Source organism: Montipora capricornis, chromosome 12, assembly GCF_036669925.1.
Source record: "Montipora capricornis isolate CH-2021 chromosome 12, ASM3666992v2, whole genome shotgun sequence".
Lineage (NCBI taxonomy): Eukaryota > Metazoa > Cnidaria > Anthozoa > Scleractinia > Acroporidae > Montipora > Montipora capricornis.
In genome coordinates this window covers 27460780-27475651 of record NC_090894.1, presented here as the reverse complement: position 1 = coordinate 27475651, position 14872 = coordinate 27460780, and the positions used below count along the sequence as shown (strand labels likewise).

The 14872-nt window shown below is 38.4% G+C and overlaps 3 protein-coding genes across 4 annotated transcripts; 2 read left to right on the top strand and 1 right to left on the bottom strand.

Annotated features, from left to right (window-relative positions):
- Positions 1 to 1896: 1896 nt before the first annotated feature.
- LOC138025575 (uncharacterized) lies at positions 1897 to 3661 on the top strand. The gene is made up of 2 exons (XM_068872764.1): positions 1897 to 2333; positions 2749 to 3661. Exons 1-2 carry the CDS (start codon positions 1897 to 1899, stop codon positions 3659 to 3661), a joined length of 1350 nt encoding a protein of 449 aa, XP_068728865.1.
- Positions 3662 to 5159: 1498 nt separating this feature from the next.
- Positions 5160 to 12240, top strand: LOC138026195 (spermatogenesis-associated protein 7 homolog). 2 transcript variants are annotated; one of them, XM_068873428.1, is made up of 8 exons: positions 5160 to 5351; positions 7789 to 7878; positions 9301 to 9348; positions 9491 to 9558; positions 9992 to 10635; positions 11038 to 11115; positions 11400 to 11457; positions 11607 to 12240. In XM_068873428.1, the coding sequence occupies exons 1-8, from the start codon at positions 5297 to 5299 to the stop codon at positions 11664 to 11666; spliced, it is 1101 nt and encodes a 366-aa protein (XP_068729529.1). In that variant the 5' UTR covers positions 5160 to 5296; the 3' UTR covers positions 11667 to 12240. The 2 variants fall into 2 exon arrangements, with proteins under 2 accessions (XP_068729529.1, XP_068729530.1); XM_068873429.1 differs by having other exon boundaries at positions 5215 to 5351; positions 7763 to 7878.
- Positions 11734 to 14823, bottom strand: LOC138026194 (multiple inositol polyphosphate phosphatase 1-like). The gene has a single exon (XM_068873427.1). The coding sequence runs from the start codon at positions 14767 to 14769 to the stop codon at positions 13498 to 13500; it is 1272 nt and encodes a 423-aa protein (XP_068729528.1). The 5' UTR covers positions 14770 to 14823; the 3' UTR covers positions 11734 to 13497.
- Between the last annotated feature and the right edge of the window lie 49 nt (positions 14824 to 14872).

Below are 14872 nucleotides of genomic sequence, written 5' to 3'. Positions count from 1 at the left end.
ACAAACATTCCTAGAACTCAATTAAAACTAGACAAATCGATTTAAAAACGAAATGCATACAAAAGACTATCTATTGTCATTAATTTATATCAAACGATCCCCTTGTCTTCTGAGAATTTAGTACTCTTTTCCATAATTCAGCCTTAAAGGATTTTAAAGACTTACTTGCTTTTAATAATCGAGGCAAGTTTTTCGAGTTCTTTACCGTCCGTACGACAAAGGTGCGTCCACCCTCTGAGATGTTTTTATGGAGGGGGCACAATAAATTTAAATTACAATTTCTCGTGGTTCTTTGGTGTACATCGGAGTTTTTTCTAAGGGATGTATTTAAATAGTTGGGTAAAGTACCATTTATCCGTTTATAGGCCAGTTCACATCGCTTTATATACGCTTCATTATGACAGGGGATCCAGCTTAAGTTGTTAAACAATGTCACTGTTCGACTAGTGCGTTGTGCTTCAAGAATAATACCCTAAATAACAACCTAAGTGAGACCAAAATCCTAAATTTACACCCCTAAGCGAGACGACGAGCATCCCTCCCCTTTTTATATGGGAGTCTTCCCACCCGCGGGCACCGCCCTTCCATATCGCGACGTTGCACCAAAGAGAAAATTCGTCGATGCCCCTAATTCATCTTGCTGGCCCTGGGAATTGTTGTCATCTGCTGTTGTCTACTTTCATCAAATTCTTGCTGGCATTTATCAGAGTCACTAGCTTCTCACTCATTTCATGCTCGTTCAGATCTTCATGGGGTCCTTCATCTTCATCCACTCCGTACCAACTCGGGCGTCATTCGACAAGCGTGATCCCCTACCATGATATTTAGTTTGTCACGCATTCCTCTCAACAACTTTGGCGTTTCGCGGCTATAGAGTGTTTTCATGTGACGTCTCCGGGAATTGAGCTCTATTATCAGTCAAACGTTTTCTTTTGTTTCGGAGAAAAAACAAGGTTACTGATCACGTGAGTGAAAACAGGCATCTTGTACCCTAAGGGACCCTACATTCTATTTATCAGGCCCTAGTACAACCTCATTTCAACTACTGCGATATTGTTTGGTGAAACTGTGGAGTAACTTTGCAGGACAAACTGCAAAAACTACAAAACAGAGCAGCCCGTGTCTTGACCTACTCTAACTATGACGCTCATGTCAACAATTTATTTGAACTCTTAAGATGGAAATCCCTAGTCTCTCAAAAGCAAATTGAAAGAGCAACAATGGTAAACAAAAGAGCCTGAAACCGTCGGTGAAGTTCGAAGCTTCTTAGAGTTGACTTATTATAGCAGCCGACTTATTCCTCATTAGGAAAGATGTTTCGTTGCACTTTGGACCCGAGCAAAAAGCCTCCTTTGAGTCGCTTAAACAAAGCATGGCGAAAGCAGGCACATTGGCATACTTTGACAAGAGTGCATCAACTAAAGTCGTTGCAGAGGGACGTAACCCCGATTTTGCTGGTGTACAAAGATACCTTAAGTTTCATTATAACATTGAAAAATTTGCACGTGACTTATCTGATCAAGATAAAATGTTAAATAAGTGGAAACCGGTGGAAAAATTATTTTGTCAATAAATGATGTAATGTGTTGTATTGTAAGTAGAGTAAGTGTCGTACCGTTTTCTACGTTTCTAAGTAGAGTCAGTATGGTAATGTAAGTAATGTAAGTATCGCCCTGAAAGTAGAGTTATTGTAATGTCACCAGTGTAAGAGAGCTGTATTGTAAGTAATGTAAGGAGTTATGTGTTTTGCAAAAAAAAAAAAAAAAAAAAAAAGTCGTTGCAGATGCAAGCCCTGTTGGCCTTGCAGCTGTGTTAATGCAAAACCAGAATTGGGAATGGGTGCCAATCTGCTATGCAAGCCACAGCCTCACAGAGTGTGAACGGAAATACTCCCAGATGGAGAAAGAGGCCCTCGCCCTCATTTGGGCATGGGAGAGGTACCACGCATACATTTATGGAATGAGATTTCATCTGGTGACCGATCACAAGCCGTTGGAAGTGATCAATGGACCTCGTTCCAACCCCTGTGCCCGCATCGAACGTTGGTTAATTCGTCTACAGCCCTATGATTTCCGTGTCGTGTATGCTCCAGGGCAGAGCAATGTAGCTGATCCCCTTTCCCGCTTTGTCAGACGGAACAAAGCAGCAAATAATCAACATGGTGCAGAAGAGTATGTTCGATTTGGAGCTATCAGTGCCACACCCGCAGCCCTAACCACGAGAGAAGTTGAAGAAGCATCTGCAGTGGATGACGAGTTGAAAGCTCTGAGAGAAGCAATTAAAACCGGTCGATTTGAGAAATGCAAGGGTTATGCGCCAGCTGCAGGGGAAATGTGAGTGATCGGACAGCTAGTCCTAAGAGGTACCCGTATCGTAATGCCAAGCAAGCTTAGGTCCCAAGCAATTTCTTTAGCACATGAGGGACACCTAGGAATTGTTGGAACAAAGCGGAATCTGAGAAGTAAAGTATGGTGGCCTGGTATCGATAAGGCGGTGGAAACGTTTTGCAAATCTTGCTATGGATGTCAACTGGTTGCACGCCCAAATCCACCTGAGCCGTTGACGTCAACGACATTGCCGGAGGATCCTTTGCAAGACATGGCTGTAGACCTACTAGGACCACTCCCATCTGGACACTCAATACTAGTTGTTGTTGACTATTATAGTCGTTATTACGAGTATGCAATCATGACATCAACCACCACTGTGAAAGTAATTGACAATCTAGAATTAAGAGATTTTTAGCAGGCACGGTCTTCCCATAACTATCGAGTCCGACAATGGACCGCAATTCATCTCTGGAGAACTCCAAGAATACTGTGTGCAGAATGGAATTGTGCATCTCTTGACAACAACGAAATGGCCCCAGGCCAACGGGGAAGTTGAGAGGCAGAACGCGTCCCTCATGAAGAGAATTCGCATTGCCCAAGCTGAGGGGGTCGACTGGGCGAAGGAGTTAAGAAGATATGTGACGAGATACCGGAGTATTGATCACACCACCACTGGTAAAAGCCCTGCTGAATTGTTGTTCAATATGAAGATGAGAGGGAAGCTGCCAGAGTTACATGCTGATTGCCATTTAGACCTAGAAACTCGGGATAGAGATGCAGAGGTGAAGGCAAAGACCAAATCATATGCAGGCAAAGCATCGAATGCTAAACCATCAGATATTGCAGTCGGTGATCAAGTACTAGTAAGACAAGAGAGAAAGGACAAATTCTCGACACCGTTCAATCCGACGCCACACCGAGTCGTTAGCAAGACTGGCAACAGTGTCATAGTAGAGGCTCCAGACGGGACCCAATACTCGAGAAACACCTCACATGTAAAGAGGTTTATGATGGATGACCCTGTACCGACACCTGAGACACCATCTGGTAACCCAGATGGAATTGTGGTACCCACCGCATTACCAAGCCAAGTGTTAAGTGAACCGACACCAGCAGTACCTGCCATACCACAGAATGAACCTCCAGCCAGGAGGAGTACACTGTCAGCAGAAGCAAGTGCAGAGAATGGAAACGAGGCAGTTGCAGTCCGTAGGGACATTGCGGTTGATCAGGCGACAGTACCTAGCACGCCAGCAACACCGAGGTTGACTCAGAGGCCTCAAAGGGAGACCAGACCTCCAGAGAGATACAAAGACTATGTTTTTAAATAATGAGCTGATCTCCCATGAGATGTTTACTGAATGGATAAATCAAAGAACTTTGTGATTAAGGTTTTTGTGATTGAGAACATTGTGACTTTGATTTTAAAAGTGTTGTTGGGACACTCGTTCGGAGACAATTTGAACTGTTGACTTTGTCGATATGTGTATTATGTAGCACGTTTATCTTTTAAGTTGAAGTTGTATGCGTTCTGTTTACGCTCGAGTTCGAAGGATTGTTGGACTTTGTTTCCTCGAAGAAAAGGAGGGATGTCGTGTATGTCACATTTCGTGCATGTATATCATGAGGTAGAAAAGGAGCAGTAGGGAAGAGAAGAATAAAGAGAGCACATGGTTGACTTGTTGTGTGTTTCTTCAAAACTAGTTTCACTTCTCCAACTAGTTAAACCTCCTTTAATTTATGGACTAAGAGGACACGACAGACAATAAATAGCTTATAAAATGTTTTGGTGTGTAGTATCGCTGAGTATTTCTACTCGTAAAAATACTTAGGGATACTACACACCAAAATATCTAATATGATATATATATATACGATGAACTTGTTCCAGAGTAAATAAAGTAAAGATGCTCTTTCTATTTCTGGTATCAGTTTTTCATTCAGTTCAATTTTAAGTCATTCTAATCCGTTGCCGCCATTTTGGAGAAGGGTCTATTGTCCCAAATAATTAATAACAATAATAATAATAATAATAATAATAATAATAATAATAATCATGATAATAATAATAATAATAGTAATAATACTAATAGTAATAATAATAATAATAATAATAATAGTAATAATAATAATAGTGGCTTTATTACAGTGTTTCGACTGAAAGGTGGATCTTCATCTGTAAAATTTACAACAATGCTAAAAAAAAATGACCATAGTAATATTAATAATGTATAATATTAAAGAAGTTACAACAAAGGTAAAATAATCAAGGATATATATACAAATCAAGAAATCAAACGTGCATTTGCCCTATTTATCAGATACGTCCTCAATTGAGTTTTAAAATCGCTAAAAACTACAGAGTTCCTTGCAGCAGAGGGTAATGAATTAAACACATTGGAGGAAAGTACCCGACTGAGGGGGTGCTTGTAAGGTCGTTTCTTTCAAACACCTCAGTGTCTTTATAGGATTGTGAATGTCTAGCTTAAGATAGGACGGCCAGTCATTATAATGCAAAGCTTTAAAAGCAGTATAAGTAAATGATTTTCTCTGCGTTCCTTTATTGACATCTATTCTAGTTTGATTAAATCGGGCATATGCAAATAGCACGACTCGAGATGACATCGCTATTGACAGATGCGAGGCCTGTGTCTTGTGACGTAAATTTGTCAGTCGCTATTCTTCCTGCGGAGGCCATAAAAGTGGAAATATGAAGAAAAGCGTCTGATCGCAGTTTACCCTTTGCCAGGAGACTGCCTTTGCCTCTTCCTGATACATATGTACGCATTGCGCACCTGTGTATTTTGTTGTCAAGGAGATTTAGCGTGTATGGATGAGCCCGCGGTATCAGTAGCTAAATTCTTGTTTCAGATTTGTGGTGTGAATCCAGCTTGACTTTGTTACGTGAATATTATTACTTTGAAGACAAAAAATAACGTCAAAATGGTTGTTGGAGAAATGGTAAGATGATCAACTCACAGACTCGTCTGCAGCGAGGACATTTCACCCTGAAAAGCAGCGGTAAGTTCGACCTTTACGGTATGTACACCTGTAAAGTTTAGTCAAGTTATTAAATCTAAATGTGTTGATGTTTTCAATGTTACTCCCATCATCAAAAAGTTTACATCATTCCTACTTACATGTTGCTAGTATAATCAAAAGCACATCATATCAGACCGTATTAAAATTTCTCTTTTATAATTTAATTTATGGACCACTGAAGAAATAGAATCATACAGCGTTTGATGAAGGAAGTATTAAAGTTTCCACGAACTTCCGGTGTACCCAAGCCATAAAATAGCGCAACAGCTCTAGAACGATGGCTGGTTTGTTCAGTTGATTAAGTATCGGATTACTAGTCACAGGACGCTGTAAGTTCGAACTTCGGCCTGACAAACACTTGTCTTAAACTGAATATGAAACCAATTGCAATATCACAGTGTGTCAAACAGAGGGTACTCACCAGATTGTGGCATTTTTGCCATCTGAATGTTGTAGGTTGTTTGCTTTAAAAATGGCTTACAAAGGGCAGGGCTGTCAACTCAGACTGTCCCAGATAAATCTGTGAGACTCCAAATTTTGGACCTTTTCTCCCAGTCTCAAGATTACGGTCTGAAATCTCCTGATTAATTGTCAAAGTTTGTCATTTCTAATGAGAGTCGACTTTCACAACAATAAAAGTTCAAATATTTTGTGTTGTTTAAGTTTCTTTTAACATCGATAGTATTACAAAATTCTTGTTTCATAAACTTGGGTAAACCGTTCATTGCTATTGATGGATTTGTAATTTAAGCAATTTAGATTGGTCCAAAATAAACCATCAAATCAAAATTAATTTTGCAATGCCAATGATATCATTTTTGCTTGCTTTTTTTACTTTTTGCCTAGGTTGCATGAGGTCTTGTGTACTTGTCAGTGTCTAATTGCGGAGATAGAAGATGTCGATTGATTTTACTTTGCTTCAGAGGGAGCTTTTAGGACTTTTTAACTTTTGGTTTTCCGAATAACTTGTAGACAAATGTAGCTGAAAAATTTTTAAAGATTCCCATTTGAATATCATATATCGAACGGAGTCAATGAGTATTTTTTGCTTAAATGACATAATAATTATTATAATGTCACTAGAAATGACGTCTTAAGTGTTATGGCATCATCTATTATCTCATCCCTATCAATTCTCAATATTTGAAGACTTCGGGAGTTGACAGCTCTAAAAGGGGGCTCATGGGCACCCCAGGACCCCCTAGCTATGCCCTTGACTGCCAACGTCCTACCACCTTTGGTCAGTTGATTTAAATCGTGAGCAAGTAAAATTAATTAATAAATAAATTTGCCATGTCTAGTGGCCTCAGACTATGTTGTTGTCACTGTTGAGTTTGAAAGAGTCTTCAATATGTATGCCACTTCATCCTTGATGTCCTTGTATGCAACACAACATTTAGCTATCTTCAGTTTAATATTAATAAAAAGGAAGCCACTGTAGACTTTCTAATAATAATGGTAAAATTTAACACAAAATCAACTGCACTGCCAATTGACACAGCCCCTTTAAGTGCAGGTCTGCGCCAGCCCAATAATATTCTGCTTTCTCCTTTTATTACTTGCACATGTCACAGTTGGCGGCTGCTTTGAGAAGTCAGTAACCAACTATATCAAGGCCAGCGTGTCTGGCCTGGGGTTTTCCCATTTTCACAAGAAACTCCCAAATGTGGCTGTCCACTGTCAGTACTGATTAAAAACCACTGTGTCATGTATTTATTTATACATGACAAGCACCGGCAATTCTCAGGCTATATGGAGGAGCACTCTGATTGGTTGGTTAATTCGGTCCGGATTTTACAGTACGGACCATTATCATAGAAACGGCTCTTTTCCATATTTTTTGTCTCTCTCGGCAAATACAGGTTGAGCGAAACACAAAAAGCTTTTAAAAAGTGGAATTTAATATTTCAATCACAACAGTTCAATAATAATAATAACAAAAATAATAATAATAAGAATTATCATTATTATTATTATTATTATTATTATTATTATTATTATTATTTATGGAATTTAGTTTTGCACGTAAAAGGCTACCGTTCAAAGTTTGCTGATGGATGACAAAGGTTACGAACATGTACCAAGCAGATAATTCAAGTATCCAATTGCTCAAAGAAATGATCCCATATAATAACAACTTTAATATTTATAAAGCTCACCTGCTCAGGACTGTACTGGGGAATATTGGCCCATCTCGGCCGTTTTTGTATGGACGTTGAGCTGCCATGACCTCGAGCCAATATTCCCCAGGACGGCCCTTGCACTGGTAGTTTTATAGTATTAAAGAGGTTCATCATGTTATAGCGCCCATTACCGTTCAGCTAACAATGTAAAATGCACCTATTTTTTTGGTGACCAATGCATTGATTTTAAATTTACACAAACTGTAGTTTGTAATTTTTTCTCTATTGTGCAGCACTTGCTCCCACTGCCATGTCCTACATGGGACAGGATTTTATCGCAAATCACATGAAATCTCACTACAGGCGAATCCTCACAGCAAAAGGTAAAATAGAACATGCACTGGTAAGGATTCCAACAGGACCACTCCTGAAACATGTAGGAATGATCTTAATAATTATTAATATTATAAATATTTTAATAATAATAATAATAATAATAATAATAATAATAATAATAATAATAATAATAATAATAAATTAATTAATTTTCAACATCATCTCAACTGTCACAGTCGACATCATCATTTTTGTCCCTATGGCCAATTCCTCATGATTACCGGTATTTTTATACTCCTTACCATAATCTTCCTCATCGTCTTTATCATTGGCCGAGGAAATATTTTTTCTGATCTAGCCTCCCACGCAAACGTTCTTATGGCTTCATCATGCATTCCTCCCACACTTACGTCTGCTGAAATGAAAAACCACTTCGTTTGTGGATTACGGACCAATCAGAATTTGTTTTTCAGCTTTGGGTAAACTAGTGTCTTGTACCGCATTCTTTCACAGCATGTGATTGGCTAGACAATTTATTAGTCAGTGCTGACTAATAACGGAGAACGGACTTATAAAGGAGAACAAATAATAAGTAGTTTTTCGTTTCAGCAGACGTTTGTGGGGGAGGAACACGTGACGATACCCAAAGAATGTCTGTGTAGGAGGCTATTTCTGATCCACCTTTGTTTCAGCTTTGACTATGTGGTTGTCAGGCTACTTGATTCTTATTTGAGTTGTTTTAACCCTTTAACACCTGAAGATCGAGGCCCCTAATGACGAGTAAAAATCATCTGGTGTTGGCCCGGGAGAGGCAACCCACAAAAATTGGGTGGGGCTGTGCGGCCCACTTCCTGAAACCCAATACCCTACTTCAGACCAAAATCTGCAATTTTCCCTACCCTGTTTCAGACCTGGCCAAAAATTTGATACCTTATTTCAGCTGTTACACGGTTGGCTTAATACATTTCACTAGTTTGAAGTTTCGACATGAAATTGTCATAATGAGAGTTTAATACCCCTTCCTTTGTTTTAAGGGTGAATGTCATTATGACTGTGTAGTCTAATCCATGCAAGCAAAGCATACAGTCAGTCAGATGCCATTGTTGAATTCTCACATTGAATAGAAGATTATACAGTACACTGTATATAATTTAAGAAATAATAATCATTATGGGCTGTACTGCTTGGATGACAGTTTGTAATAACTTTCAGAGTATACTATTTTGACCTTGTGCATCATCTTTTGCATAAGAGTTCCATGTAAAAGAATTTCAATGAAAAATCATGATAATTATTTTAATTTCTTTAATGAATTTAAATGACTAATTATTATAATTATTATAATTTGTCATTGTTTTCCGTATAACTGGTCATGAAAGCATTATAGAGGCAACATCAAGTTTCAACATGAAAATGAAATAATAATATAATTATTAAAATAACTTTTTATTGCCTTTCCCTCCACACAGCTGCTGTTGATACATCTCCTCCAAAATCAATGAAAATGCACATGAAAGGTTGGCATTTATTATTGAACACATCCAACTCAAGTGTAAAATGTGAATTTAAAATGCATGCATTAATTTCTTTTGTGTTGTAATTAAATAAGTTTGAATGTGTGTCACAAAATTTGTTTAATTTTAAATTCTTCTTCCGCAGTGCGTGATCAGAAGAAACGAGCCGCTTTGGAAAGCAGAGCTAACACCCCACAATCATTTTTGACCAGGGTAAAGAGGCATTATAGTAGTGGTATTTGAAGTAATTACAATTGTATTGCAGTGTTGAATTATAATTATCTTATTTATTGAGCATTAAATTTTAAAATTAATAATAATAATAAATTAATTTTTGTAACTGTTTGGGATGTTATCATACTGTTTATACTGTTTGAAAGGTATGTACTGTACTGTACTGTACTGTCAGTGAGTGAGGATGTAGTTCTCATTCTTGTGGCTGGCCCTTGTTCTGGAAGGGGACATAATTAACTATTATTCTGCAAAATCTCGCGGAATATTGCCTGATACTTTATAGTTAACACACACACAACTTAACCTATTTAGAACATAGATCTCTATTCTATGTACATGTACTTAAAATATAAAGAAAACTTGAAGAGAGTAATGGGTATAACTTAATTATTTGTTGCCCCATTTCTTGCAGAGTCCCTCATTGGAAGAGTTGTCCTCTTTACATAATGGATTATCTGCAGTGGATTCATTCAGAAGTGAAAAGTCTCTTGGGAACTTCAGACCCTCCACAGGCACACCAACACAGAGAAGTCAATCTGAGCAATCTCTTGAAATGTATTACTCCCCAAATGTGCCAACATCATCACCACGGGACAGGGAAGGTACACAAAGTCAGTATCGGCACATAGCAAAACCTGGTCAACCGTTATTAAAGCCACCAGTTTCACCAATTCCAAGAGAACCAAGGGAAGAATTTAGAACAGGCAAACAATTGACACCCAGGAAAGATTTACGACATACAACGCTCGAGTCTCTGAAATCTTTGGAACAAACAACTTCATACAACTTTAAAGACAATGCCAGTACATTGATGAGTGGCTATCGTGAATCAGATGATGTGAAAGCTCCTCTTACTGCTGGATACAGTGATGAGAAGGAGAAATGGACTGGAAAGGGTGAATTTGGTATGCGATCAAGTAGATTAAGTGATAAGGAAAGTAAAACAAGACTGCATGGAGTTCCACGCCTTGACCTTAAACAAGTATTGTACAGTCACAGAGCTCCTCCATCAATTAGGACAATAAATGATTCCACTGATTCAAAGGCAAACATTTGGTGAGTGATAAAAATTGTTATAGTTATAATGTATGAGTGAAAGGGTAATACTCAGTTTAAAATTGACGTAACTCGATAAACTAAGGGTATTTTTCTCGCCCACCCCTTTAAAAGGGGCCCTACTTTTTGAGTGGATGTAGAGGCTCTTAACACCCCCCCCCTCCCCCACACTCCCTCCACTGACCACTGATGAGTAAAATCGTCTGGCATTAGACAGAGTATTAGACTAGTCTTGTAAGTCTCTCTCCTATAGGTTAAAAAAATTGTTTACATTTACAGCGTAACAGCTTGCAATTTAAGGAACATCATTATTGCATAGTTTAATTAAAATTTATTTTTACTCGTCTTTGAAGACCAGGGCCTTTCAAAATGTAGGCATTAAAAATGAATGTTGTCTTGTAGGGATGAGGAGCAACAATACCTAAAATTTATTTCTGATGTAACTACAGACATCCTTGCTAGAGGCATTTTCAGCAACAGGTTTGCATTGTGCATCTTTCATTAACTTGCAGACCCTGAAGCCAAACAGTGGTTTGTTTTTCACTAATGTCAGTCATTAATTTTATGACGTAATTTAACAGAGTAACCTTTTATCTAAGTTTCTTTCTTATAGATTTCATTTTGGCTACATTGTGTACCTTGGGAGGGTGAAAGTGTAATGGTGTAACCTTAACTACTGTACCTTTTTATCAGCTGGTGTCAATTTGGGGTAGAACTTTAGTTATTTTTGATGTACCATAATAATTAACTCTTGTTCCTTCTAGGGTTTTACAAAAGGTGTTTGATATGCATATTGAAAGATGGAAAGATCAATTGGATGGAGTAAGTTATTGGTGAAATAATGAGAGAACACAGTCATGGTGATCTTGTTTTTAAAGCACTGAAATACTTTGGTCATCCACTATTGTAAGCTGTGCTAAGAGCATTTATTTTCTTTCAGTGACACATCCTTCTTCTTTTTTCTTTACCAGAATCGCCTGCAAGAAATGATAGAGGAGCTCAAAGAAGATTTGGGTGTCACAGACAGTTAGCATTGGTTGTAATTCATAAATGGTGACCTGAAGAAATAGTGTGCCAATAGAGCGACAATGTCAACAAGAGAAAAAAGTATTTTTAATTTATAACACTAGTCCCCTGAAAGTTACCAGTAATCAAGTCTGGTAGGAGTGAAAAAAAAGGAAACAACGATTAATAAATGAAGTGTGATAAAAATGGAAAACAATAAAATTCCTCCTTGAATGCAATAAGAAATAAACAAATCTACTCCAATCAGGTAACGCAAGTAACTTTGATAATGGTTTGAACCCAGGAGTTACATACATGTACCTCAGTGAAATTTGATTGGCTGGGAGAAAGTAGTCCTGAGAAGGACTGCTGGAAGTCACTGATGTTTTGACAACCTGAGGGGAAGTCATCTTCAGAGTCAAGTGACTTCAAAGGATGACGTCCGCTCAGGTTGTCAGTCCTTCTAAAGAACTACTCAGTCTCAGACTTTCACCCAGATGATCAAATTTCATTGAGGCAAGTAACTTAATAATTTACATTATGGAAGCCATCATGAATGTGAGTCACTCAGTGGACTTTTCTAATAAAAAAGTTAATGAACTCCCATTGATACGTGTATTTTTGTATTGTTAATCTGTTTGAAGTGCTCCTTTGGAAGAAAAAGGCCCATTTTTCACCCTGAATGCATCGCGCCCCCGCATGATTTCATGTATAACGAAATTTAAAAAATTCAAAAAATCTCAGAAAGCCTTTCAGAATCTTCATCAAAAGCTATCTGTCGATAAATCTTTCAGGTCCTGATTTAAATGCATTCTCTACTTATTATTTCATAATTTTGTCGTAGTGTTTTATGTCTACATGTAAAATAATTTGTTTAAATTATTTCTGTTTGAAATCGAATAGAATCGAACAACATGACGTTTTGCTTGCCGCTTCACAAAGACAACAACCTCTGCCACTCTTTTGAGCACAAGCATCTTTACAAGTTTAGTTAAGAGCAGGCGTAGCTCAGTCGGGTAGTGAGTGGCTTTCAGAGCAAGAGGTTCCCAGTTTGATCCTCAGTGACCTTGAGCTCAACGTCTCTTCCCACTTTTCTCTGGTCCATGTAACTATAGCTTTAAATAACCCATAAAGCAGAGCACCAACAGAGGGTAGAGGGTAAAGGACACACTGCTAGCTTTCATTGACACCAGCCTCAGAGCTGACTGAATTACCAATGAAGGAAAGATAAAGTGAGTTAACCTTTTACAAATGCCTGGCTGCAATATGCAAATGAATTCCAATGCAAAATCTAACAAGCCCACTGATCCGTAAAGTGAACCATTGAAGTCCACCCAAGAGTCAAGAGTGGGATCACTTGTACATGACCATGGCAGGGGCTTGAAAAGAGGCCTACATGATTGTATGTTGTTGAGTAGTGAAATAGCATCCCTAGTGTTCTTAGCATTCTCTGCAGAATGAATGATTAGAAGTGAGCATCTGATTCCATAGGGAGATTTTGATGATGGAACAGGGTTGGCTCAGTGGTGCGAGCACAGTTGTCTTCCAGAAAATTCCTGAACCTGATGTCTTTTGGTGAATTGAGTTTCTGGACCCTCAACTCTGTTTCAAGAGGTTTTTCTCCAGGTACTCTAGTTTTTTGGCTCATCTCACAAAAAACTCACAAATTAGATTTGATCTTCTTTAACTGAATTCACAGATTTTGCAGATGTAACCACTAGAATCTGTGCAAACTCTTTGTGCTACACCAAGTTTAACTTACTGAGATAACCAGTCAGTGGTTCAATCAATTTCACCGTCATCAACAACCAAATGGAATAATTCTTTATGACTCCACAAGAGATATCTCAGGGTGTCTCACTCCACACTGCACATGGATGACAAGTCACACACTTTATTATCAAAACAGTGCAAAAAGGTTTTGAAGGAACATTCCGTTTGATGGTTGCAGCATGGCAGTGAAATTAACTCCTCATTTACAAAAACTTGAACAATAAAGGAGTGCAACCCTTGGGTTTCCACTTCCTTGAAACGTTTCTCTTTCTCTCTGCACTTGTATAAAACAAAAGCAATGTTGGCTCCAAAAGGTGTTATGCGGCTAACCTTGTACTTGCGTTCATGCTGCTTAAGAAAGTTATTTGCTCTTAATTCCTCTTGATCCTTGAACAAGTCAAGCAAGGCATATAAAGGTTGCAATGTCTCACCATGGGCAAACATAAATGCACCATACATTCTATTCTCTAGAGATGATTCTGTTGCATTTTTCAAGGAGGTGACAATCCTTTCTAACAAAGGACAGCCAATCTTGTAAGTTATGGGATATCCATAACCTCGTTTCCAATAATGCTTTAAATCAGACAGGTAATCTAACACCAATAAATCTTCCTCTTCGAACAGCTCGCACCATGTGTTTTCCTTATCATAGACAGCCACCTCAAACATGCAAGCTGTGTACATGCCAACGATGTGATCCTCTGAAAGAACACTAGGCTTGAAGTTTAACTTCCTGGTTACTTTTTCCAGGACATTTCTCATTTCTTCTCCATGTTTAAATGCTTTAAATTCATGAAGTGCACTTTTATTCTCCTTAACTCTCGTAATATATTTTGGGCATATGTCGAAAAAGCGTAACAGAGGATCTTTATCCATTGCTTTGGAGAGGATTGCTACAGGTTGAAAATTGTTGGTTCCAAGGTGACCACGACCTTCAAATAAACCAAAAGCAAACGCCATTGCGCTTTGAGCTGCCCGCGTTGTTCCCGTGCTGATAAAATCGAATTTTTGTGGCTCGTAAGGATATGCGAGCAGGTTTGGGAAGCGCCTCAGCAATTCTTTGGCAATGTTATACATTTCCTCCTGGCCTACAGTTGTCAGTAATTTGTCATTGGTGTGAGAAAAGGGATTTTTCAAGGGAAATCGGAGATCATCAATGTGCATAGTACCATCACTAGGATTCAATGTCTCCTCGACCACTTTAAGCATCTTGTCAATTTTCTTAACGTCGTTAAGACTTGGATATCGCGTTCCATGTCTCAAAACCATGCTGATGTGAAGAGGTTCGCAATGTTTTGGCACTTCAAAGGTAATATTTCTCTTGTTGTTGTATCGCGTCTTGGACGAGAACTTCATGTGTGTTTTCTTCAGCACGGAGGGGGTCACCTCATTGTACTCTCGCACAGACTAACCTAACAAAGAGAGGCACGGAACAGCGAAAGCTATCTTGAGATACATT